The 27,799-nt window shown below is 40.0% G+C and overlaps 1 protein-coding gene across 2 annotated transcripts in view; it reads left to right on the forward strand.

The window, feature by feature from the left end:
• Cpsf100 (cleavage and polyadenylation specificity factor subunit 2) overlaps positions 1-27,799 on the forward strand; it is a 156,693-nt gene that overhangs the window by 36,157 nt on the left and 92,737 nt on the right. For both annotated transcript variants that reach the window (XM_076182966.1, XM_076182967.1), the window contains 5 exons: positions 3,533-3,692; positions 13,334-13,439; positions 14,789-14,877; positions 19,922-20,078; positions 22,731-22,918. In XM_076182966.1, coding sequence (XP_076039081.1) covers positions 3,533-3,692; positions 13,334-13,439; positions 14,789-14,877; positions 19,922-20,078; positions 22,731-22,918 — 700 coding nt within the window. The remainder of the gene's footprint in view (positions 1-3,532; positions 3,693-13,333; positions 13,440-14,788; positions 14,878-19,921; positions 20,079-22,730; positions 22,919-27,799) is intronic.

Genomic DNA, 27,799 nt, shown 5'->3' on the forward strand with positions numbered 1-27,799 from the left:
AGAGGATTGCAGTTTGCAATCGAAATATATAGATTCCCTGTCTCCAGTCTTTTTTACTCCAACAGTGGTTTTGGTGTGACTGACATATGTGTGATTACATTTTTCACCTTTAATATATATATATATATATATATATATATATATATATATATATATATATATATATATATATATATATATATATATATATATATATTGTAAGAATGAGGTGAATGAATGTGAAAAAATGGTCATTAGAAACAAAAGGGATATTAATTGAGCAAAGAAAAAAAAGTGCAAAAAAATGAAAGTGAATGGAGAGTGATTATAAATGGTTAGAGAAAGATGTGGTCCAAAGGTATGCTCTTGTCCCCTCCAAATATTTTTTTGGGTGGGTTGCTATATGATATAGTGGTGATGGTAAACCAACCGCAGTTGTCAGGCCCAACTAAGGTGGTCTGTCTCACTGCATTGCCTTTGACCTGAGCACTGTTGTGGGGAGCAGAGATGGCTTGATTCACAAGGTACTAAAGTAGGAGGGGGTAATGATATCTGAATAGAGTAGACAAAATTGACAGAGAAAGTCTGTGACTTTAAATAGGAGGGTATCTCAAAGTTGTGGAAAAAAATTGTAAAAGACTGCATGTCTGAAGGATATGGAAATATACAGTTATCCATACAGATAGCTTCTGGAACAACCTAGAAAATGATATAGCCCAAGCTGGAGACATACATGAATTTAAAATGAAGTATGATAATTGGAGAATAAAAGATAAGTCCCTGTGAGTGTAGTTCCCTTTCTGTATAATATTAATATTTTGCTTGAGATTTCCCTTGCAGAAGACCTGTAGCTCCCAGATAACCAGCAACAACCTCTGGATTGGCCCTTATGTCACACAAGGAAGAAATATTGTCTTATCGTCCTCATATGAGTTGGGTGGGACACTGTAAGATGAAGTGTTCTGTGTCTTCTGTGTAAAGGTTGCATCAGTGGCAACTGGTTTTCATGGTTAGGCCTATTCTGTGTTGGTATTGTGGTAGTGCTAGATGGTGATCTGAACATAGTCATGTTAATGTGTTTTTTGCTTCTTTTAGAAGGGATTTTTCTGTAGGGCTAATGTCTGAGGGGTTTATTGGAGTAGAGTGTTTGGTGGTCTGTCTTGTAGTGCTTGTTTTTTGATTTGAGTGGGAATGTGTTTGTATTTACCTAGTTGTATCTTATGGGAAGGGGAGCTACTCTTGTGGTCTCCCATCTCTGTATCTCACAGTGTCTAAATCATTCTTAAATTCATGTATGGTTTTTGCACATACTATCATTTCATCCAGTTTGCTCCATACATCCACCATTCTGTGGGGAAAGCTGTTCTTTTTCAGATTTCTTCTATAACTGTCCTTTTTGAGCTTCCTTCCATGTCCCTTTGTATTTTGTGTATCCCAATTTAGTAAGTCTTCTCTATCAAGTACTTCCATACCTCTCATGATTCTATAAATGGTCAACAAGTCTCCTCTTTCTCTTCTTTGTTCCAGGGTTGGTAACTCTAGTTTTGACAATCTCTCTTCCTATGACAATTTTGAAAATGTGGGGGCCATCTTTGTAGTTGCTCTTTGGATTCTTTCAATTTTCCTTATATTCTTTTTGGTACTGGGTGACCATAGTGTCGCTGCATACTCCAGTCTTGGTCTTATCAGTGTGACTAGTATTTTCTTCACCATTTCTTCGTCCAAGTAAGTAAATGCCACTTTTATTGATCTCAGCAAGTTGTAGGTTTCTCTGGCAATTTTGTTGATGTGTTTATAAGGGGACATGTCCTTTGTGATGATTAATCCCAGGTCTTTTTCAAATCCCACTTTCTTTACTTCCTTTTCACAGATTTTATATTGTCCTGATATCCTGTTTGTATTTTTTCCAAATTCCATTATACTACATTTCTTAATGTTAAAATCCACTTCCCACTGCTGACTCCATTCCCAAAGTTTGTTCAGATCTCTCTCCAGTAACTCACAGTCTATTTCAGTGCTCACTTTTCTCAATAACTTTGTGTCATCAGCAAAGAAGCTCATGTAACTGTCCACACCCTCATCCATGTCATTCATATAAATAGCAAACATTATTGGAGCCTGTGGAACTCCACTAATCACTTCTTCCCAAGTAGAACCCTTATCTCTGAGCATTACTCTCATTTTTCTTCCATGCAAGAAATCCTCCATCCATTTCAGTAGTTTACCTTGTATCCCTCCTATGGTTTTCAGTTTTCCTAATAGTTTTCTATGTGGCACTTTATCAAAAGCTTTTTGTAGATCTAGGAAAGCAGAGTTAGCCCATCCATCCCTTTCCTGTATTATATCTAATAGTCTTGAGTAAAAACGGATCAGATTTGTGGTACATGATCTTCCCTATCAGAATCCAAACTGCCTCAGGTTTAGTATGCTGTTCTCCTCCAGATGTTTTGTCCATCTATTTTTGATACCTTATTCACAAATTTTCGCTATAGTAGTTGTAAGGGAAACTGGTCTGTAATTTGTTGGGTCTTCCTTATTTCCTCCTTTAGATATTGGTGAGATGTTTGAGTATTTCATCCTGGGATTCACTTTTGATATTCACATGAACTTTAGCTCATACATCAAAGACCTGACACTGAAAATAAACACACTAAGATCAATAGTAAGTGGGCTTTGGTCATCAGAAAGAATTCCTAATCACCTACTACAAACAATTCTTGAGAACCACACTTGACCACACTTCCATGACATGGTTCCTAGTAATCAAGATAACATAGACACTATACAAACTGCACAAAACAAATAATACTAGAATGTACCAAAACCACCCCAGTAGAACATCTGTATACAGAAACCAAAATCTTTTCCATAGAACACCACACAAAAATTATAGTTACACAAGGCTTATGCAAGAGTCCTTGTTCTACTCATGCATCCCAATACAGCACACAAGCAAGATCAAGTGAATGCAACAAAATAACTATAGAAACATCCATAACAATCTGTTTCCTGCACCACCCAATATGTCTATACAAAAATACACTCGCACTCAGATTACAAAACAAACATTACAAGAACATTACTGATCTCTGTACACCATCAAACCTCACAGAAAACCCCTCCCAAGAATAAGAATCACAGTTGTATGACTGTTCAGGTCACCATTCAGTACTAAAACAGTACCAACACAGTAAGCCTGGCCACAGAAACAAACTTCTTCAGATGCAGAAGACACTGATCACCTCATCTTACATTGCCCTACCCTAGCAATATCCAGACAAAAACAGTATTTCTTTCTTGAGTGATTTAAGGGCCAATACAGTGGCTGTTGCTTTCCTGAGAGCCAGGGGTCTTCTGCAAGAGAGATCTAGGACAATGAATTGATTGATTGATTGACAAAACAGAGGCCCTCTCCTCCTTACAAGGGCTGAGTCAAAGCACAGCAGCCACACCATGAGCAAATAAAATATATTGAATCATCTTTTTTGTTTTTAACTTAAAGAAAATAGAGGATAAATCAGTGAATTTATGGTGTTCATTCTATGATTTTCAGGGTCTTACCACGGGTTGACTGTGTCCTGCTATCATACCCTGACCCTCTTCATATGGGGGCGCTGCCGTACCTGGTTGGGCGATGTCAGATGTCCTGCCCCATCTATGCCACAAATCCTGTTCACAAAATGGGGCAGATGTATATGTATGATTGGTATCAGGTAAGTTTTATTTGCATATATTGATGGAAGTATGGTGGTCAAGTGGACTAGATCACCAGCATTTGAAAATGAGATATGAAATGGATGGTAATTTGAGTTTCTCTAAGAGAGCCAATGTGTGATGTCAGTATGGGTATATGGTCTCAAATACTTTAGCCCTAACAAATGTGTTAATGCCTAGTTACTTTCCAGAGGAAATAGCAGCTGAAATATTGAAAAAAATAGTCATATCACATTTATGCGCATTAGTTTTTTTATCACAACCCAGGCTCATGGGGTCATTAATATATATTACCATGGTCTTTCCCTCTGAAATATCACAAACTTCCATTACACAGACACTATTTCCTTCATCCTGTGACATCATCATGGGATAATTGAAGTTTTATATCACAAGTACACAAAACAAAAGCAAGTTACAATGTCATCACAAATGCTTACTATGGATACCAAGTCAACTGAGCAGTATTTGTCCACTATTTCAGGTTCTGTTGTAAATATTAAATCTAGTTTCGATGGCTCTTCATTGTCTCTGTACCTTGTGTTTTCACTGACTCATTGGGTCATTGTGTACTCCATGGCCATGTCTAGCAGTACGTTGCCCCACAAGTCATCTCCTCGCACTGTCATGTTGTCCTAACAAATTTCTTTGCAATTGAAGTCCCCCATAATTACCAGGTTACCCTTACCCATTAGTATCTCATTTAGTGATTTTCTTGTATCTTCTAGCATTTTTGTATGTTCTCTTTCCAAGCATTTGTTTTTGGGGGCACATAGGTCACCACAAACTTTCTACTTTTCATATTCTTGCCTTCGACTTTTATCATGATCAGCTCAACATTACCTTTGCCCTCTGCAATTTTTGTCACGTTTAGGTCTTTCTTGGCCAAGAACATGATTCCCCCTCCCTGTTTCTTATCCCTGTTTTTTATCCAGTAATTGTATAGGCCTTGTCCAGTAACGATGGATGGTATTTCACCTCTTAGTTTAGTCTCTACAATTCCCATTATGTCTGGTTTTTCTTCTAACAGATAATCATTGAGTTCGTTCAGACCTGAAATTAATCCATCAATGTTAGTATAGGCCACTTTTAGTTTTCTTCCTTCTCCATTATTTTTTCTGTCCTTGGTTTTTTCGTTTTGATGTGCCATTGTCTCAATCTCATGTCGATTACTCTCCAATGGAATTCTTTGCATTCTGTCTCCGTTCTCATCAAGTTTTTTTCCTTTGCTTCTCTTAGTGACTTTTCTTTTTCTAATTCCTCAGTACTCATTTCTCTTTTAATCCATATCTTATTGTATTTTTCACTCTTTGCCAAGTTGCCTACTTTTTCAAATATGTCTTCTACCATCTGTGACCTTAATTTTATCTTTAGAGGTTGATTTCTATCCTTAGAATAGCGACCGATTCTATATGTCTCTTCCAGGTCTGTGCTTGCATCTCTTTCTCCCCCCTGAATTTCATTTAGGATTTCTACTGCAGTCTCTTTTTCTTCTTTTTCTCTCATGTACCTCGCCAATCCCTGTTTTTCTTAAAGTCCATATACCATAATACATTTTTTCCTATCTACTGTATCCCTGACCCAGTTAGCTTTTTCGTTAATCATTTGGATAATTGTGTCTTTTGCATTATCCTGCATTTGCTGCTTGACTATTTCTTTAAAAGTAATTTCCTTGTTTTTGATGTTTTCCTTCCAATTCTTTATTTTCTGAATACTTTCCTCACCTAGGTTCTCTTCGATCTTTTGTGTCAATTCTTGTAATTTATTGTTCACCTCTATCTTTAAATTTTCGCTGTTGTTATTATCATTAGTTCTCTTCTTTTCATTATCATTCTTCAACTCATTTAAATCCCTATTCATTTCTTTAATCTCGTTTGTAAGATCCAAGTTGGTTTTTCTTAGGTCAGAAATTTTGTGATTCGCCTGTGCTAAGCAGTCTATTAATCCTATGATATCTTTCCTTAAGTCCATAATTTCATTTTCCCACCGAATCCTATTTTTGCTCATATCTCTCTCTCTAATAATCGACTTAAGTTCCTGCTTTCATACTTAAATCCTGGAAAATCTTTTCTATCGCACGTGTTAGTACAAGGTTTGTTCACGTCGCAGTTCAATCGACTGACGCCAGATGGCTCTGGTTCGTGACTGGCTTTCGAGTTGTCATTTTCATTCATTTTCACTAATTCCATGTGTGGGAAGAGGGGTGAGTATATACTTGATAGGTTCTCATTCCGTTTGGGTCTGGTGTGGGCATTAGGAGGCCTAGGGGACTTCAGAATGGTTTGATATTATGGTGTGTGGTCAGCACCTGAGTAGGGTGAAATTCTGCTCACAATTCAAGTTTTGAGGCTCCACTTATTCTGTATTGGTACTGTTTGAGGCTGTGCATGTTGACAGGGATGACCCTTCATCCATGAAGAACTAAGATGAGAGGGAAACAAAGGGTGGTGGATAAGAGTGGAATGGGTGGGATTGGGTACATGCCTTGACTGGCTACCCCCTTATAAGGAATATAAATACCATGTTGTGATGGGTGTAGTGGATAAGGGTGATTTACTTTTGTTTTCTGAGGAAGGAATGCTTTGATGGCACCTTTGGGGTCAGGTTGTTGTTTATAATGTTTTTTATCTTACGGTATGCCTATCTCCATTGTCTGTTAGGAAATTCTTACCAAGCACCAAAAGAGAGTGACAAAAAATTTATGCCATGTTCTTTATTATTCAAAGTCAGAGGGAGGAGGAAAACCCCAAACTATCAGCAGACCACAGTTTAGTACTAACTCTACTTTAACTATATACAAAATATCCCTATTACATATTATTTTCAAATGTTATTACAAGAAATTCAAGTACCTAACATAAATAATAACATAAATATGTGGGAGGGGAGTGGTGAAAAATAGACATGGGTGTCATGTAGATAGAGTCCTAGTTTTTTATACTGACAGGAACACTGCATAAGATCGGTAATGAGCTGATAGAAGATGAGAGTACTAGTTCTCTATTCTGGCAGGAACACTGCATAAGATTGGCAATGAGCCGATAGAAGATGATGGTACTAGTTCTCCATGCTGGTAGGAACACTACTCAAGATTGGCAATGAGCTGATAGAAGATGAGAGTACTAATTCTCCATGCTGGCAGGAACACTCCTTAGAATTGGCAGAGAGGCAATGGAAGATGAGAGTAGTAGTTCTCCATATTGGCAGGAACATTGTGTAAGATTGTCATTGAGCTGATAGAAGATAAGAGTATTAGTTCTTTATGCTGGGAGGAACACTGCATAAGATCAGCAATGAGCCAATAGAAGATGAGAATACTGGTGACTCCAGTTGGTCGGAGGTGAATCAGTGAAAGACAAACACTGACTGTAGCGGGGGGGGAGCCACTTTTGTCAAGTCTATGTTTCTTCCCTCTTGAGAGTATCCTTGCATCCCCTTATATTACTTTTGCTGATGATGTCATTAAGTATGCACTTATGCAGTGTGCCAGGTTTTCTATGTAATCACTAGGACATTTGAAACATCCTACCACACATTACCACTCGTTGTTGGAGAGGAAGGAAGTCCAACAATTGAGCTCCGATGTAGCACTTTGTCAATTGGATCAGGTAAAAGCCTTGTTTTTTAGGATGTAGGGTTGTGTTTTCGAGTGACCAGTAAAGTATCTAATCCAATATTTGGAAAAGTATAGTTTAAACACAAAATGAAGGAAAATAAAGAAGAAAAAAGAATTAATGAACCAACGAAGAAAGGATTAGATATGAGTAGAGTGGAATCGCCACTAGGAGTAATCCCAAAGAGAATGTGTATAAGCGTCACTCTGAAGACGACTCAAAGGTAAGAAAGCAGTGTTTTTTCAGGCTTTCTAAGGGAAAGGGGAGCAGTAGAAAAAATTATGGATACAGAAAAAGAAACTAGGGTTAGCAGGGCACTAAGAAATAGAGACATCAACGACTTGATGGATGAATTAATTGATTTAAAAAGAGACTATAGAGCTTTGCACATAGAGATGTCAAACTTATGTAGAATTAATGATGAAATAATCAGAGTTAAATTATCTAAAAAGTGAACTAAGTATGATTAAAAGAGAAAATGAAAGAAAGGAAAATGAGGATAGAAATAAAAACAAAGAACTAAAAAAAGAGGTCAAAGAACAATTACAAGCAGTGACCAAAAAGATGGGAGAATCAATCAAAGAGATGATTCTCATTGAAATAAAAAAATTAGTGGAAACAGGAACAGGAAAATAAAGAAATCTCTTTCAAAGAAATAGTACAACAGCAGGTAGAAAAGAATGCAAAGGAAACAGTGATTAAGGTAATCAAAGAAAAGGAAAACTGGGTGAGAGACAGTGGATAAAAAGAAATGCTTTGTGGTTTAGGGTATCGAAGAAAAACAATGTCCACAAATACCATAGAGAAAAAGAAGAGAAAGAAATTGTGAAGGAAATACTGAAAGCAGTTCAGGACGAGGGTCAAGAGTTGGAGAAGGAAATCGACGACGTGTATAGGATGGGCGCATACTCTAAAGAAAAAAACTTTAGGCCAATGAAAATCAAACTAAGGACTCAAATGATAGCTGAAGAGATACTATTGAAAGTGGCAAAACTAGCAAACGGTGAAAATTACAAAAATGTGTGGATGAAAAAGGAAATGAACAATGAAGAAATAGAGAAGGATAGGGCACTAAGAAATGAAGCTAATGAAAAAAAATGAGAGAAGAATGGAGATTGAAAAAAAAGTTTTTTTTTGGAGAGTACTGGATCTGAGGCTGAGCAAATGGTACATCAAGAAAAAGGAAACATAAACCAAAAAAGAAAAGAAAAGAAAAAAATTAAAAGTGGCATACACAAACATGGATGGTATGATTTCTGGAATAAATGAATTAAACGACTATTTGTTAACCTCTTCCATATGGTGACGCCTACATAGGCGTCATGAGGAGCAAGTGGGTACGCGAGGCTGCCATATCATTGTCTTGATTATATTTGTAGTTGTACCTGCGTGACCCCCATACTCTGTAAACTGGCTTCATAATATTTTCTGTGGTTATAAAAATTCACGGGTGAAAGAGAGAACAATCGATACAGCAGTTACTTTATTTTTTGTAATGCGAGTATTATGACACAACATCGTACGACTGGCAGCTAATGCTGCCCGCGAGATTTTGGCCCAGCATGAAGTGGTTAATAGAGAAACCAGACATAATGGGAATTGTGGAGACAAAATTAAAAGGTCCCATATCATCAAGTATGGTGGGACAAAGTCTATACAACCATTGGTTGAAAAATAGAACAGACAAACAGGGGGGAGGAGTCATGTTATTGACTAGAAAGGGCTTAAATGTGATATAGATAAGAGAAGGTAAAGAGAATGTGGAAATGATCACTAAGAGGAGGTTATATTTACCTAGTTGTATTTACCTAGTTGTAATATACAGGAGGGGAGCTATGCTTGTGGTGACCCGTCTTTGTATCTCTCCGCATCAAGTTTTATCTTAAAATCTTGTAGTGTTTGCACATACTGTTTTGTTGTCTAATTTGTTCCATGTATTAATTGCTCTGTGTGGGAAACTGTTCCTTTTCAAGTTTCTTCTATAACTATCTTTTTTCAGTTTTTTTCTGTGTCCTCTTGTTTTACCGTTGTCCCACACTAACAGGTCATTCCTGTCTAAAACTTCCATTCCTTTCATTATTCTGTAGATAGTCAGCAAATCTCCTCTTTCTCTTCTTTGTTCCAGAGTTGGTAGGTTCAGTTTGGATAGTCTTTGCTCATATGTTAGTTCGGCGAGAGTCGGTGCTAGTTTGGTTGTCACTCTTTGTAATCTTTCTAGTTTCTTAATATTCTTTTTGGTACTGGGTGTCCAAAGTGATGCTGCGTACTCAAGTTTTGGTCTTATCAGTGTAGTTAGTATTTTCTTTATCATTTCTTCATCCATATAAGTAAATGCCACTTTGATTGACCTCAATAAATTGTAGGTTTCTCCGAATATTTTATTTATGTGCTTATCAGGTTGTCCTTTCCAATCATCACTCCAAGATCTTTTTCAGTTTGCTTTTTTTTTTTTTCCTTCAATTCTGTAATCTTTTGATATTCTGTTTTTACTCTTTCCAAATTCCATTGTACTGCATTTCTTTATATAAAATTTCACTTCCCACTTTTGAGTCCAATTCCATATGTCCAGATCTTGTTGCAATGAGTTGCAGTCCTCTTGCGTTTTTACCTTCTTAGGTAATTTTGCATCATCTGCAAAAAAATTAATATAGCACTACACGCCTTCATTCATGTCATTAATGTATACGGCGAACATAATCGGGGCCAGTACCAATCTTTGCGGGACACCGCTTTTTACTTCTTCCCAGTTGGAGAATTTTTCTCTAATTACAACTCTCATTTTCCTCCCAATCCATTTTCCTCCCAATCCATTTTCATCCAGGAGGTACTAAGAGAAGAGGGAGTGAAGAGGGTGGAGGGGAGTGGAGTATGATAGGGATGGAATGGGTGGGAGTGGCTTTTATGCCTTTGTTTTTTTGCTACTTCCCTTGTAAGTGGGAAAAAAGCCTTTGGTATATATATGTATTTATATACATGCATACATATACCAAGGCTTTTTCCCCCTTATAAGGGAGGTAGCCAAAAAGGAAAAGGCATAAAATCATTCCCACCCATTCCATCCCTGAATATACTCCACACCCCTCCACCTCCTCTTATCTTAGCAACTCCTAGATGACGGGTCATCCCTGCACCTTGTCCACTGCCCTGGGTCAGAAGCAGTGTCGCAAGACACAGCACATCCAAAGCAAGGCCGCTTCATTAAATCGGCAACCCCCCTCTCTGTCCCCCCATGCATAAAAGGAGAAGACAGGGAGAAATCCCTTCAGGCTGCATCAAATTTTGCTCACACATACTACCTCACCCCCCATCCCCCCACCCATTCCACCTCATGCATCACAACATCATCCATATACAACCATTCTCCATTCACCCCTGTCTTCTGTCCTCTCCCGTCCTTCCTCATCAGACATTCCCCTCTTCCCCAAAGCCCCCTTCACCCCATCCATCCACCTCATCCTAGGACGTCCCCTCATGTTCACTCCCTCCACATTTGCCTTCCATACCTCTTTTACTAGTCTTTCTTCACTCATTCTTTCCATGTGTCCAAACCATCCTAATACTCTTTCATCCACCCTATCTCCCAACCCCCTTTCCACCCCCATTCTTCTCCTCACCTCCTCATTTCTCACTCTATCTAACCTAGTAACCCCCATCATACTTCTCAGACACCTCATCTCAAACATATTCAAACTCCTTCTCTCTTCCTCTCTTATGTTCCATGTTTCTGCCCCATACAGTGCTGTTGGCACAATCACTCCTTCATAACATCTCCTCTTAGCATCCATTCCCAAATGTCTATTCCTCATTACACTCTTCAACTCACCAAGGCATTTACTCGCTTCTCTCAATCTACATTCTACCTCCACCTTCACTCCACCTTTTCCTGCCACATTTGCACCGAAGTATCTAAAACTATCCACTTCCTCCAGTCGTTTTCCCTTAATGCTCACTTGTAGTCCACTGCCACTTTCACCCCTTGTATATCTCATCACCTTTTACCTACATTTATCTTTAGCTTTCTTCTATCACATACTCTCCCAAACTCTGTCACCAATTTCCTTAGTCCCTCCTCCGATCCTGCCACAAGTGCAGTGTCATCTGCAAACAACACCTGGCTCACCTCCCACTTTTCCCCATTTTCTTTAACCATCTCCAATCCCTGACCCACTACCCTTGCATTTACCTCTCGCACTACCCCATCCATGTATAAGTTGAACAGCCAGGGCGACATAACACATCCTTGATGAAGTCCCACCTTTACCTCGAACCACTCACTCTCTCCATTTCTAATCCTGACACAAGCTCTACTACTCTCATAAAAACTCTTGACAGCTCCCAGAAGCTTTCCTCCTACCCTATCGTAAGCCTTTTCCAGATGCATAAAAGCCCAAAAAACATCCTTCCCCTTTCCTATAGCTTTCTCACATATTTGTCTTACCACAAAGATCTGATCTACACAACCTCTACCCGTCCTAAATCCACACTGTTCCTCACCAATTACTCCCTCTGTTCCTCTCCTAATCCTCTCAATCAAGATCCTCCCATAAGCCTTCCCAACTACACTTAACAAGCTAATCCCTCTGAAACTACTACATTCACACTTGTCCCCTTTTCCCTTGTAAAGTGGAACTATACAGGCACTCCTCCAGTCCTCTGGCACTCTACCCTCTCTCCAGCAAAGATTAAATAACCTAACTAGCCAGTCTTCTACAACCTTCTTTGTTTCCTTATCCCACCATTCACTACCCTTCCTTCTATTTCCTCCTGTCCTTCTTGTTCCACAAACCATCCTTGCACTCTTTGTGACTCCCTCCTTGAACCATCCCCATTCCTCCTCCACACCTAGCTCTACTCTATCCTTCACTCCCTCCCACTCCTCCTTCAGCTTCTTCTTGTACTCCTTCTCCTTTTCCTTTTCATTTGAAGAGTTCACTCTAAGCACCTCCCTACCTTTTGTCCCTTTCCTCTTTCTCCATCTATCCTCCACTCTCAACTTACCTTCCACCAAAAAATGATCTGATATTCCCCCACCCTCTCCCCTTAGCACATGTACATCCTTAACTCTTCCTATTATAGTCCTATTTACCACTACATAATCCATCAATGCTCTATCTGCCACCTTTCCATCCACCACCCTCTCCCATGTGTACTTATGCTTGACTTTCTCCCGAAACACTGTATTTGCTATCATCAACTCTCTTTCTAGACACATTTCCACCCTCAACTCTCCACTACAATTCTTTCCTGGAACTCCACATTTCCCAACCACTACATCAATTGCACCATTTCCTACCCTAGAATTAAGGTCTCCCAGTACTATTACATTGACATTTCTCCCTAAATCCTCTATGCACTCATTTAAATCTATCCAAAAGGCCTCCCTTTCTTCTACACTCATCTCACTGCCAGGCCCATATGCACTTATAAAGACCCACATCTCCTTTCCCAGTTTCACCTTATCCTTGAGGAAACCTCCTTCCACTCCACTACACGTTTACCTATCTCTTCACTTACTAGAATAGCCACCCCTTCCCTCCCTCGCCCTCTCTTCACTCCTGATAACCTCCCACTTACACTCCCAAACTTACACTCACCCTTCCCTTTCAACTTAGTTTCACTCAAAGCCAACACATCCATCTTTCTTCTCACAAACATACTACCTATCTCTTCCCTTTTACTCTCATCTGTACCACATCCATGTACATTAAAAGACCCAAACCTTAGGGTGCTGGTCGGAAAACTCCCAGACCCTCCTATGCCTTTACTTTTTCTTTTAGGAATGTCCCCTGTGGGGCTACAAGGAGAAGGATGCCTAGTCCCACTTCCTGTCCCTTTCTTCTCGCCTGTTACGATGCAAGTGGAAATACTTGGCAGTATTCTTTTCCCCCACCACAGAATGTTTGGAGTTAAAAAATTAATTAGGATTTCAGGACATTGGGTACCTTAGTATGTTTAATTTTTTTTTTTTTTTTTTTTTTTTAGAAATAATGACACTTTACTGTTCATTGTATTTAATCCTTTCTCAGAGTCACCACAACTATGAAGATTTTGACCTTTTCACATTGGATGATGTTGATCTTGCTTTTGAAGCCATCAAGCAAGTGAAATATAACCAGAGTGTCAATATGACAGGTAAGACATATAGTATCAAGGTGAGTACTTAATGGATTTGTTGTAAGACTTTTTATTTATTGATTTATTATTTACTTATGTGTCTCATGACATTACATAGCAGACACCAAATCCTTAGGGCCACACCTCTGGGAAGAGATGGTGATTTGGTGAGCTGTTCTGAATGGTGGGTTGGTGGATGGTTCCCATGGGGCCATTGTGCCTTTGGGAATCCATCCTCCTTCCTCCACCTCAGTTCTGTCACATGAAGGTACAGCTCATAGACAAGAATTAAGAACATATCTGCATATATTTATTATTCTGAATCTGGCCTTGTTATGTGTCAAAAGGTTTTCTGTCAGCATTAAGTCCTTCGATTTTAATCCATTGTTCTTACAGAAAAGAAGGGAATAAGAATTGAACCATTTATTTTCAGTTCATTAATCGCACAATAAATGGTGGCTCTGTATTTAGTATTTATTGAATAAACCTTTATCATGGTTATGTACATGGCTAGATAGAGTGAGAAATGAGGAGGTGAGGAGGAGAACAGGAGTGAAAAAGGATTTGGGAGAGAGGGTTGATGAAAGAATATTAGGATGGTTTGGACACATGGAAAGAATGAGTGAAGAAAGACTAGTAAAAGAGGTATGGAAGGCAGATGTGGAGGGAGTGAACATGAGGGGACGTCCTAGGATGAGGTGGATGGATGGGGTGAAGGGGGCTTTGGGGAAGAGGGGAATGTCTGTTGAGGAAGGAAGGGAGAGGACGGAAGACAGAGGTGAGTGGAGAATGGTTGTATATGGATGATGTTGTGACTGCATGGGGAGAAATGGGCGGGGGGTGGGGGGTGGGGTAGTGTGTGTGAGTGAGTTTTGACGCAGCCCGAAGTGATTTCTCCCCGTCCTCTCCTTATATGCAAGGGGGGACGGAGAGGGGGGGTCGCCGATTAAATGAAGCGGCCTTGCTGTGGATGTGCTGTGTCCTGCGACACTGCTTCTGACCCAGGGCGGTGGGCAGGGTGCAGGGATGACCCGTCATCCAGGAGGTGCTCAGATGAGAGGAAGGGTGGGAGGGGTGTGGAGTGTATTTAGGGATGAAATGGGTGGGAGTGTTTTTATGCCTTTCCCTTTTTGGCTACCTCCCTTGGAAGGGGGAAAAAGCCTTGGTATATGTATGTATGTATGTATGTACATGGCCACCCTTCTTTATTTTTACAGGCTTAAGATTTTAAAGGTTGTAGTAAATCTTTAATCAAGAAAATCTTTCTCTGATGAAGAAACTCTATAATGGCATGAGATTGGAAGGGCTAAAACTCTAGGAAATTGCAATTAACACAATATGTTTTATTGAATCTTGGATTTTTCTAGGCAAAGGTCTTGGTCTGAGCATAATGGCTCGTGCTGCTGGACACATGATTGGAGGTTCCATCTGGAGAATTATTCGTGATGGGGAAGAGGTTAGTAGGAGAAATTATTATCATTATTATTTGTGGAAATTTTCTTGTAAATGAAGTGGCCCTGCTGTTGATGTGGTGTGTCTTGATGCATTGCTGCTGACCTGGGTAGTGGGCATGAGACAGGGATGACCCTTCGTCCATGAGGAGCTAAGATAAGAAGGAAACAAGGATTGTGGATGGGAATGGGATGGGTGGTAGTGGGTGATTGCCATTGACTTTGCTATATACTGTTGTTATTATTATTATTATTATTATTATTATTAGTGGGAGCTAAGCCAGTTGTCGTTTGCTGATGACACTGTGCTTTGGGCAGGATCAGAGTAGGGATTAAGGAAGTTAGTGATGGAGTTTGGGAAGGTATACAAAAGAGGGAATTTGAAGATAAATGTGGGTAAAAGTAAGGTGATGAGATGTACAAGGGGAGAGGATGGCAGCAAATTGGAAGTGAGTATTAAGGGAGAGAGGCTGGAGGAAGTGGATAGCTTTGGATACTTGGGGGTGAATGTGGCAGGAAAGGGAGGAATGAGGTGGAGGTAGAATGTAGATTGAGAGAAGCAAGTAAATGCCTTGGGGGATTAAAAAATGTAATGAGAAACAAACATTTGGGAATGGATGCTAAGAGGAGATTGTATTTACCTAGTTGTATTTTACGGGAAGAGAGCTATGCTTGTAGTGACCCATTTTTGTATCTTGCAGCATCCAGTTTGATCTTAAATTCTTGTGTATTTATTGCTGCATTGCTTCTGACTTAAGTAGTAGGCAGGGTACACAAAGAGCTAACATAAAAGGAACAACAAATGGGTGTTGGACAGGTGTGGCATGGGTAAAGGATAGGTGTATGCCAACAGGGCTACTATCCTCTTAAAAGGGGGAAAAGGTCCTTAGGAATATGTATGTATAGTATTTTATTTATTCATTTATTTACTTAATTTTTATTTTATTTTATTTATTATTATTGGCTGTATGTTGTTGTGACAAAGTAGCATGCAGTTAATACTTTAGGGTCTATATGGGGCTCCCCTATAGACCAGAGCCACACATCATTTTGTCTGTGATGGAGGAGGACTCTGCTCACAGAGAAATGACGACACTTTTATTATACTGCTACTGTCCCTCCATTATGCTGTCCCCCAACCACTTGTTGCTGTCCTGTACCATTTCTCTGAATATTCATATCCTTGTTGCCCCTACCCTGTGGTGGGGGAAAAGAACGCTGCCACCAAGTATTCCCACTTGGATCCTTAGAGGCGAGAAAAGCAGGACAGGGATTGGGACTTGGCATCCTTCTCCCTGTAGCCCCACAGGGGACATTCCTAAAAAAAGTAAAGGCATAAGAGGGTCTAGGAGTTTTCCAACCAGCACCCTAAGGTTTGGGTCTTTTAATGTGTGTGGATGTGGTACAAATGAGAGTAAAAGGGAAGAGATAGGTAGTATGTTTGTGAGAAGAAAGATGGATGTGTTGGCTTTGAGTGAAACTAAGTTGAGAGGGAAGGGTGAATGTGAGTTTGGGAGTGTAGTTAGGAGGTTCTCAGAAGTGAAGAGAGGGAGAGGGAGAGAAATAGGTAAACATGTACTGGAGTGGAAGGAGGTTTCTTCAAGGTTAATGTAGATGAAGGTAAAACTGAGAAAGGAGATGTGGGTTTTTGTAAGTGTATATGGGCCTGGCAGTGAGAAGAGTGTAGAAGAAAGGGAGGCTTTTTGGATAGATTTAAATGAGTGCATAGAGGGATTAGGGAGGAACATCAATGTAGTAGTATTGGGAGACCTTAATGCTAGGGTGGGAAATGAACCAATAGACAGAGTGGTTGGGAAATGTGGAGTTCCAGGAAAGAATTGTAGTGGAGAGTTGATGGTGATGTGTCTAGAGAGTTGATGATAGCAAATACAGTGTTTAGGAAGAAAGTCAAGCATAAGTACACATGGTAGAGGGTGGTGGATGGAAGGGTGGTAGATAGAGCATTAATGGACTATGTAGTGGTAGATAGGAGTATGATAGGAAGAGTTAAGGATGTACATATTCTAAGGGGAGAGAGTGGGGGGATATCAGATCATTTTTTGGTGGAAATTAAGCTGAGTGTGGAGGATACATGAAGAAAGAGGAAAAGGACAAAAGGTAGGGAGGTGTTTAGAGTAAACTGCTTGAATGAGAAGGAAAAGGAGAAGGAGTACAAGAAGAAGCTGAGAGAGGAGTGGGAGGGAGTGAAGGATAGAGTAGAGCTAGGAGTGGAGGAGGAATGGGGATGGTTCAAGGAGGGAGTAACAAGGTTTGCAAAGATGGTTTGTGAAACAAGAAGGACAGGAGGAAATAGAAGGAAGGGTTTTGAGTGGTGGGATGAGGAAACTAAGAAGGTTGTAGAAGAGAAGAAGCGAGATCTCACAGATTAGTTACAAAATAGGACGAGGGAGTCATATGAGAGGTACAAAGAAAAGGAAGAGAAGTAAAGCACAAGATAAAGGAAGCAAAGAGGAGAGTAGATGTGAAATGGGGTAATAGTATGACAGAAAGTTTTGAAAGTAATAAAAAGATGTTTTGGAAAGAAATTAAGAGAGGAAGAGGAGGCGAATCAAGTAGAGAAGAAAAGGTAAAAGGTGGAGATGGAGAGATGATAATGGAAGAGAAGGCAGTAAGAGGAAGATGGGCAGAGTATTTTAGAGAGTTGCTAAATGTGAAGGAGGATAGGGAGGGAAAGGTAGTTGCAGTTGGGAAGTGCTAAGAAAATGAGAGTGATGAGTGAGGAAAAAGGAGGAGAAATAAGGAAGGATGAAGTGAAGGCAGTTGTTAAGATGATGAGATCAGGTAAGGCACCTGGTCTGGATGGATGCCATACAGAATGTCTGAAAAAAGGAGGTACAGTGATGGTGGACTGGCTGGTGAGGTTATTTAATGTTTGTTTGAGAGAGGGTAGAGTGCTGGAGGACTAGAGGAGTGCCTGTATAGTTCCACTTTACAAGGGAAAAGGGGACAAGTGTGAGTGTAGTAGTTTCAGAGGGATTAGGTTGTTAAGTGTAGTTGGGAAGGCTTATGGGAGGATCTTGATTGAGAGGATTAGGAGAGGAACAGAGGGAGTAATTGGTGAGGAACAGTGTGGATTTAGGACAGGTAGAGGTTGTGTGGATAAATTTTTTATGGTAAGACAGATATGTGAGAAAGCTATTGGAAAAGGTAAGGATGTTTTTTGGCTTTTATATATCTGGAAAAGGCTTATGACAGAATAGACAGGAAGGCACTGTTGGAGGTTTTGCAGATAAACAGGAGAGGAGGAAAGGTTTTAGGAGCTGTCAAGAGTTTTTATGAGAGTAGTAGAGCTTGTGTCAGGATTAGAAATGGAGAGAGTGAGTGGTTCGAGGTAAAGGCGGGACTTCGTCAGGGATGTGTTATGTCGCCCTGGCTGTTCAATTTATACATGGTAAATGCAAGGGTGGTGGGTGAGGGATTGGAGATGGTTAAAGAAAATTTAGAAAAGTGGGAGTTGAGCCAGCTGTTTGCAGATGACACTGCGCTTGTAGCAGGATCAGAAGAGGGATTGAGGAAGTTAGTGAGAGAGTTTGGGAAAGTGTGTGAAAGAAGGAAGTTGAAGATAAATGTGGGTAAAAGTAAGGTGATGAGATGTACAAGGGGTGAAAGTGACAGCAGACTGGAAGTGAGTATTAACCACTTCACTACGGGACTTAAATCTCGCGGGCAGCAGCCAATGCCAGCCGTACAACATGTCGTAATAATATTCGCATCATAATATATAGTCACGGCTTATATCGATCGTTCTCTCTTTCACCCGTGAATTTTGAAAACCACAGAGAATGGGATTAAGAGCAGATTAGGAAGAATGTAAAAACACAGGGGCGACTACAATAAATATAATCAAGACGCCGATATGGCAGCGTCGCGAATCCACTTGCTCCTCATGACGCCTACGTGTGCGGCACCATATGGAAGGGGTTAAGGGAAAGAGACTGGAGGAAGTGGATAGTTTTAGATACTTGAGCGCGAATGTGGCAGGAAAGGGAGGAGTGGAGGTGGAGGTAGAATGTAGATTGAGAGAAGTGAGTAAATGCCTTGATGGATTAAAAAATGTAATGATAAATAGACCATTGGCAATAGATGCTAAAAGGAGATTGTATGAAGGAGTGATTGTGCTGATAGCACTGTATGGGCCAGAAACATGTAACATAAGAGAGGAAGAGAGAATGAATTTGAATATGTTTGAGATGAGGTGTCTGAGAAGTATGATGGGGGTTGCTAGGCTAGATAGAGTGAGAAATGAGAAGGTGAGGAGGAGAATGGTGGTGGTAAGGGAGCTGGGAGATAGGGTGGATGAAAGAGTATTGGGATGGTTTGGACACATGGATTGAATGAATGAAGAAAGACTAGTAAAAGAGGTGTGAAAGGCAGATGTGGAGGGAGTGAACATGAGGGGTCGACCTAGGATGAGATTGTTGGATGGGATAAAAGGGGCTTTGGGGAAGAGGAGAATGTCTGTTGAGGAAGGACCAGAGAGGACAGAAGATAGGGGTGAATGGAGAATGTTTTTATATGTATGATGCTGTTGTCCATGAGGTGGAATGGGTGGAAGATGGGGGGTGAGGTAATGTATGAGAAAAATTTGATGCAGCTGGAAGGGATTTCTCCCAGTCTTCTCCTTTTCTGCATGAGGTGATGGAGAGGAGGGATTGCCGATTTAATGAAGCGGCCTTGCTGTGGATGTGCTGTGTCTTGCGACACTGCTTCTGACCCAGGGCAGTGGACAAGATGCAGGGATGACCCATCATCCAGTAGGTGCCAAGATAAGAGGGGGGGAAGAGGGTGGAGGGGAGGGGAGTGTGATAGGGATGGATTGGGTGGGAGTGGTTTTTAGGCCTTTGTTTTTTGGCTACCTCCCTTAAAAGGTGGTATATGTATGTATGTATGTATTATTATTATCATTATTATTTTTATTATTATTATTGTTATTATTATTTTTATTATTATTATTACTATTATTATTATTATTATTATTATTACTATTATTATTATTATTATTATTATAATTATAATTGTTTTCAACAGGATATAGTGTATGCAGTTGACTTTAACCACAAGAAAGAGAGACATTTAGCAGGTTGCGAACTTGACAAACTTTCCCGTCCTTCCCTGCTCATCACTGATGCATTCAATGCTGCTTACAGGCAGGAGAGGAGGCGTCAGAGAGATGAAAAGTTTGTGGGTAAGTTGTTTGTTAATACATTATTATTTGTCAAGCAGGGATGAAAGAGGACAAATGATAGAGGTGGAGGGAGGTTGTGGCAGGTTTTTTAGATGATGCAGTCCGAAGGGATGTTTCTCATCTGTTTTCTGAATTCATTTGAGTGGATGCGGAGGGGAGGTTGCCGTATGATGAAACAGTTGATGTAAATCATCTCAGGTTGTTGGACCCCACTGTTGAAGTGCTGTGCCTTGCTGCTTTGCTTTTGACCTGAGCAGTGGCTGAGGGATAGCAATGACCCCTCATCCACAATGAGCTGTGATAGAAAAGACAACAAATTGATGTTGGATGGGTGTGATATTGGTGAAGGTTGGATGTATGTAAGGCCCTTTTCATTTTATAAGGGGGGATGGTTAAAAAGTCAAAGCACACAGCCACATCATACACATTAAATTCCATTTGATGTCCCCATCTCGCCACCTTATGGATGAAGGGTCATCCTTGTCCTCCACTACAGTGCTTGGGTTGAAAGCAGTTCATTGAGGCACAGTGCTTCCACTATAGAATTCAGCAGTTAGAGCTGGTTTAATCCCACCACTTCATTATATGGTGAATATTTGTCACTGCATAATATAATAAATTCAGGCAAAAAGTAGGCTGGTTTAAAAGAAGGTGCAGCAAAGCAAAAGATAGAAGAGATAAAACTTGGAAAAGATGGAGAAAAAAAATTAGAAAGTGGCAAATATATATTAATCAAAGGAACAAATATGTAAAAATACACAAGGAAGAAAAAAGAAACTATGAAAAAGACAGTAAAAAAATGTAAGGATCAGCCAAAACTCTTCTGTAGATATGTAAATGTTAAACAAAAAACAAACAGGAAATAGTGAAACTAACCAAGGGAATATGGAATACAGAGAAGATACAGAAATGGCTGAAGTCATGAGCAAGCGCCTCAAGTCTGTTTTCACTAAAGAAAATGTGCAACATCGGGATGAAGGGAGAGAAGTGAATTCCCCCCCATTAAGGATATAATAGTAACACAGAAAGAAATATTGGACCAAATAATGAACCTTGATGTCAGAAAATTGCATGGCCTGAGTAGAATAGCAAACTGGATATTAAAAGAATGTAAAGAAGAACTAACAGACAAAATACATAACATAATAAGTTGTTCACTCAAAGAAAGAAAAATACCAGAAGACTAAAAAATATGCAGATACCAATTTATAAAAGAGGAAATAAGGAAGACCCAAAAAATTACAGACTGGTTTCCCTTACAAGCACGGTAGCCAAAATTTGTGAAAAAGTTATAAAAAATAGATGGATATAACATCTGGGGGAGAACAATATATTAAATCCAAGACAGTTTGGATTTAGACAGGGAAGATCATGTATCACAAATTTGATCTGTTTTTACTCAAGACTAGATATAATACAGGAATGGGATGGATGTGCTTTCCTAGATCTACAATAAGCTTTTGATAAAGCCTCACACCAAAAACTATTAAGAAAACTGGAAACCATAGGAATACAAAATAAACTACTGAAATGGATGGAGGACTTTTTCCATGGAAGAAAAATGAGGGTAGTGCTCAGAGATAAGAGTTCTAAGTGGAAAGAAGTAATTAGTGGAGTTCCACAAGGATCAGTATTGGCTCCAATAATGTTTGCTATTTATGTGAATGTCATGGACGAGGGTGTGGAATGTTACATGAGCTTATTTGCAGATGATGCAAAATTGTTAAAGGGAATGAGTACTGAAACAGACTATGGCTCACTGCAGAGACACCTTAACAGGATTTGGGAATGGAGCCAAAAGTGGCAAGTGGACTTCAATATTAAGAAATGTAGCATTATGGAATTTGGAAAAAGTTAAAAAAGGATATCAGGACAATATAAATTTGGTGAAAAGGAAGTAAAGAAAGTGGGATCTGACAAAGACCTGGAAATAATCATCACAAAAGATATGTCCCCTGATAAACATATAAACAAAATTATTGGTGAAACCTATAACTTGCTAAGATCAGTAAAAGTGGCTTTTACTTACTTGGATGAAGAAATGGTAAAACAAATACTAGTCACACTGATTCGGCCAAAATTGGAGTATGCAGTGTCTCTATGGTCACCCAGTACTTAAAAGAATATAAAGAAGATTGAAAGAATCTAGAGAGCAATTACGAAGATGGCCCCAACACAATCAAAACTGTCATATGAAGAAAGGTTGTCAAAATTAGAATTACCAACTGGAACAAGGAATAGAAAGAGGTGACTTGTTGACCATCTATGGAATTATGAGAGGTATAGAAGTGTTTGATAGAGAAAACTTACTAAATTGGGATAGAAAAATACAAGTTGACATGGAAGGAAGCTCAAAAAGGAGTTATAGAAGAGACCTGAAAAAGAACAGCTTTCTCCAAAGAGTGGTGGATGTATGGAACATACTAGATGAAACAATAGTGTGTGCAAAAACAATACAAGAATTTAAGAGCAAATTCGATAAAGAGGCAGGACACCACAAGCGTAGCTCCCCTTCCCATAAGATACAACTAGGTTGGTAAATTGTATATCTGTGTGTGTGACTACAGATATTTCTTGCTGTATTGAGTGAAGTGTGAAGGTGTGGTACCCTGTCAAGAGTTCAAGGTATATATACTTCTATATTATTTTCAGGACAGCTGCAGGAAACTTGCCGAGGAGGAGGAAATGTATTAGTGGCCACAGACACAGGTGGGCGGGTATTGGAGATGGCACACATGTTGGAGCAGATGTGGGGAACAAGGGAGAGTGGCCTTGCTGCTTACTCTCTGGCCATTCTTTCTAATGTCAGCTACCATGTTGTCACTTTTGCCAAGCAGATGGTATGTACATTGGAATTGGAGTTAATAGATTTTAGAGTGTGGTAAATAATGGTAGTAACAACATGTTGTATTGTATTCTGAACAGATCCACCTTAGTGGGAATATGTATGGTCACCAAATCTTATTAAAGTCATTGACAAATTGGAAAAAGTACAACAGTGAGCCATTTAACTGATTCCAAATATCAAAAATAAATCATACAAAAATCAACTAAAACATATGAATCTGTTTTCCCCAAAAAAGTGTAGCCTCAGAGATGACTTGATACAGGTCTTTAAGATTCTAAAGGGAATTGACAACATCAAACATGACAAAATTTTCACACTGAATGAGAATCCAACAAGAAATAATGGTCTCAAACTGTCAGGAAATAGATTTAATTTGGAATTGGGTAGAAACAACTTCCTCAAAGTTTAGGAATGGAATAAACTTTCTGCAGAGGCAGTGCAATGTAGTTCAGTTCAAAGCTTTAAGATTCGTTTAGATAAACACCTAAGCAAGATGCTGTAATGACTGCCATTCATTTTATATTATCTATTTGTTTGTTATTATTTGCTTGATTTTCATTTTTTGTTAGTTATTTGTCAATTTATTATTATTTACTATTTACCTGTTTGTTTATTATTTAACTATGTATGCATTTAGTTATTTGATTTATTATTATTTATATTATAATTTTTATTTATTTTTCTTTTATTTATTTATCATTATTATATTTTTTTCCACATCCAACCTTGTTATGGCCCAAAAGGTCTCCTGTTGGCATGCTCCGCCTTTGTAATACGTTTAATAATAAATTGTGTATGAAATATGTAGTATGTACTATGTCTTGCTGTATTTCTTCTGACCTCAGCAGAGGGCAGAGCATAGGGCTGACCCCTCATCAGGGCTCCTAGAAAAGCAGAACAGTAATTCCCAAGACTCATGCTGAAAAATCCCTAGATTGGACAAAAAGTTCCTAGTGTACAAATATTGACACAGATGTACTTACAATGCAAAAGAAATCATATTTGTTGTGAAATGATAGGAAAAATTTGGTTGTTTAGTATTACAGAAGTTTATTTTTCATCACTTTACAAATAATATGCTACAGTAACTAGTTATCCTGCACTCTGTGTATGAGCCAAAAAATGTGTTTTAAGCATAAAAAAAACAAAACAACAACAACAGATTATCACTAAATGCATGAATAAGCCCCAATCTAGGGACAAAAATCCCCAGAAATAGGAGCCCTGCCCTTCATCCACAAGGAGCTAAGATGGAAGGGACAACAAAAGGGTGATGGGAGTAGAATGGGTGGGGGTGGGTGCATGCCTTGGCAGGATACCTCCCTGATAAGGGGAAAGATGCCTTTGGCATGCATATATATATATATATATATATATATATATATATATATATATATATATATATATATATATATATATATATATATATATATATATAGATATATATATGATGGAATGGGTGGGAATGATTTTATGCCTTTTTCTTTTTGGCTACCTCCCTTGTAAGGGGGAAAAAGCCTTGGTATATGTATGTATATATGTGTGTATATATATATATATATACGGGATAGGAGGAAAGCTTCTGGGAGCTGTCAAGAGTTTTTATGAGAATAGTAGAGCTTGTGTAAGGATTGGAAATGGAGAGAGTGAGTGGTTCGAGGTAAAGGTGGGACTTCGTCAAGGATGCGTTATGTCACCCTGGCTGTTCAACTTATACATGGATGGGGTGGTGCGAGAGGTAAATGCAAGGGTAGTGGGCAAGGGATTGGAGATGGTTAAAGAAAATGGAGAAAAGTGGGAGGTGAGCCAGTTGCTGTTTGCGGATGACACTGCGCTTGTGGCAGGATCGGAGGAGGGATTGAGGAAGTTGGTGGCAGAGTTTGGGAGAGTATGTGATAGAAGAAAGCTAAAGATAAATGTGGGTAAAAGTAAGGTGATGAGATGTACAAGGGGTGAAAGTGGCAGTAGACTGGAAGTGAGCATTAAGGGAGAGCAACTGGAGGAAGTGGATAGTTTTAGATACTTGGGTGCAAATGTGGCAGGGAAAGGTGGAGTGAAAGTGGAGGTAGAATGTAGATTGAGAGAAGCGAGTAAATGCCTTGGTGGATTAAAGAGTGTAATGAGGAATAGACATTTGGGAATGGATGCTAAGAGGAGACTGTATGAAGGAGTGATTGTGCCAACAGCATTGTATGGGGCAGAAACATGGAACATAAGAGAAGAAGAGAGAAGGAGTTTGAATGTGTTTGAGATGAGGTGTCTGAGAAGTATGATGGGGGTTACTAGGCTAGATAGAGTGAGAAATGAGGTGAGGAGGAGAACGGGGGTGGAAAGGGAGCTGGGAGATAGGGTTGATGAAAGAGTATTAGGATGGTTTGGACACATGGAAAGAATAAGTGAAGAAAGACTAGTAAAAGAGGTATGGAAGGCAGATGTGGAGGGAGTGAACATGAGGGGGCATCCTAGGATGAGGTGGATGGATGGGGTGAAGGGGGCTTTGGAGACGAGGGGAATGTCTGTTGAGGAAGGACGGGAGAGGACAGAAGACAGGTGTGAATGGAGAATGGTTGTATATGGATGATGTTGTGATAGCATGAGGTGGAATGGGCGGGTGGATGGGGTGTGAGGTAGTATGTGTGAGCAAAATTTGACGCAGCCCGAAGGGATTTCTCCCCGTCCTCTCATTTATGCAATGGGGGGACGGAGAGGGGGGGGGGGTCGCTGATTTAATGAAGCGGCCTTGCTGTGGATGTGCTGTGTCTTGCGACACTGCTTCTGACCCAGGGCAGTGGACAAGGTGCAGGGATGACCCGTCATTCAGGAGGTGCTAAGATAAGAGGGAGGGTGGAGGGGTGTGGAGTGTATTCAGGGATGGAATGGGTGGGAATGTTTTTATGCCTTTTTCTTTTTGGCTACCTCCCTTGTAAAGGGGAAGAAGCCTTGGTATATGTATGTATATATATATATATATATATATATATATATATATATATATATATATATATATATATATATATATATATATATATATATATGTACATATGTATACCAAGGTTTTTCCCCCTTACAAGGGAGGTAGCCAGAAAGGAAAAGGTATAAATTCACTCCCACCCATTCCATCCCTGAATACACTCCACACCCCTCCACCCTCCCTCTTATCTTAGCACCTCCTGGATGACGGGTCATCCCTGCACCTTGTCCACAGCCCTGGGTCAGAAGCAGTGTCGCAAGACACAGCACATCCACAGCAAGGCCGCTTCATTAAATCGGCGACCCCCCCTCTCTATCCCCCCATGCATAAAAGGAGAAGACGGGGAGAAATCCCTTCGGGCTGTGTCAAATTTTGCTCACACCTACTACCTCACCCCCATCCCCCCACCCATTCCACCTCATGCATCACAACATCATCGATATACAACCATTCTCCATTCACCCCTGTCTTCTATCCTCTCCCATCCTTCCTCAACAGACATTCCCCTCTTCCCCAAAGCCCGCTTCACCCTATCCATTCACCTCATCCTAGGACGTCCCTTCATGTTCACTCCCTCCACATCTGCCTTCCATACCTCTTTTACTAGTCTTTCTTCACTCATTCTTTCCATGTGTCCAAACCATCCTAATACTCTTTCATCAACCCTATCTCCCAACCCCCTCTCCACCCCTGTTCTCCACCTCACCTCCTCATTTCTCACTCTATCTAGCCTAGTAACCCCCTAGTAGCCCTAAAAACAATTACAGGCTGCACAAATACAACACCTACAGACCATTTACACCATGAAACAAAAGTCCTCAAAGTCAAGGACCACCTCGACATGAGAGGCACACAATCACTTGCTGCAGCCACCACAAACACATCACACCCGCTACACTACATAGTAGAACACCCACACACACCAAGAAACATTAAAACTACACCCAAAGACCTTTATTACGCACAGATACTCTCTTCTCTTCCTCCACAACCACCAAATACCAGCCTCCGGAAACATATTCATAATCATATCACTCACCGCTCCATTAACACGCTGAAAGACAACACACTTCTGCATGCCAGACCCCCTGATATCCACCCTTCTGAATCCTCTCTCCCACGAAAGGACAGAATCCACTTGGCCAGACTGCGATGCGGTCACCACCCAGCACTTCTAAGCTACCAGAAGAGGCTGGACGACCGTGTTGTGAACAGCTGCCCAGGATGTAACACTTCTCCCCATACCATACAACACATAATGGAAGACTGCATTATACACAATCATGCACGCAAACAACACAACATACACTCTATAAAGGATTTGTGGGAAAACCCAGTTTCGGCTGTGGCCTTCCTTGGGGAGACGGGACTGCTCGGAAAGACAGTCTAGGGAAGGACAACAACAACAACAACCCCCATCATACTTCTCAGACACCTCATCTCAAACATATTCAAATTCATTCTCTCTTCCTCTCTTATGTTCCATGTTTCTGCCCCATACATTGCTGTTGGCACAATCACTCCTTCATAACGTCTACTCTTAGCATCCATTCCCAAATGTCTATTCCTCATTACACTTTTTAATCCACCAAGACATTTACTCACTTCTCTCAATTTACATTCTACCTCCACCTTCACTCCACCTTTTCCTGCCACATTTGCACCCAAGTACAGGTAGTCCTCACTTTACGCGCTAGATGCGTTCCAAAAGGCAGCGCGTAATGTGAATTTCGCGTAATGTGAGGAATTAAACTCACTACTTTGCTGTTACAAGTGTTTCCAATACCATAATCCTTCCTGCAGCTGAGCCACGAGCTAAGCATATAACCTCTGACCTGCCTTGTTGTTGTTGATTTACCACCACATATGGGATCACGGGTTAATTGGCCTTTATGCCTTGAT

The sequence above is a fragment of the Oratosquilla oratoria genome, chromosome 3, assembly GCF_046742065.1.
Source record: "Oratosquilla oratoria isolate Oo_2021 chromosome 3, ASM4674206v1, whole genome shotgun sequence".
Lineage (NCBI taxonomy): Eukaryota > Metazoa > Arthropoda > Malacostraca > Stomatopoda > Squillidae > Oratosquilla > Oratosquilla oratoria.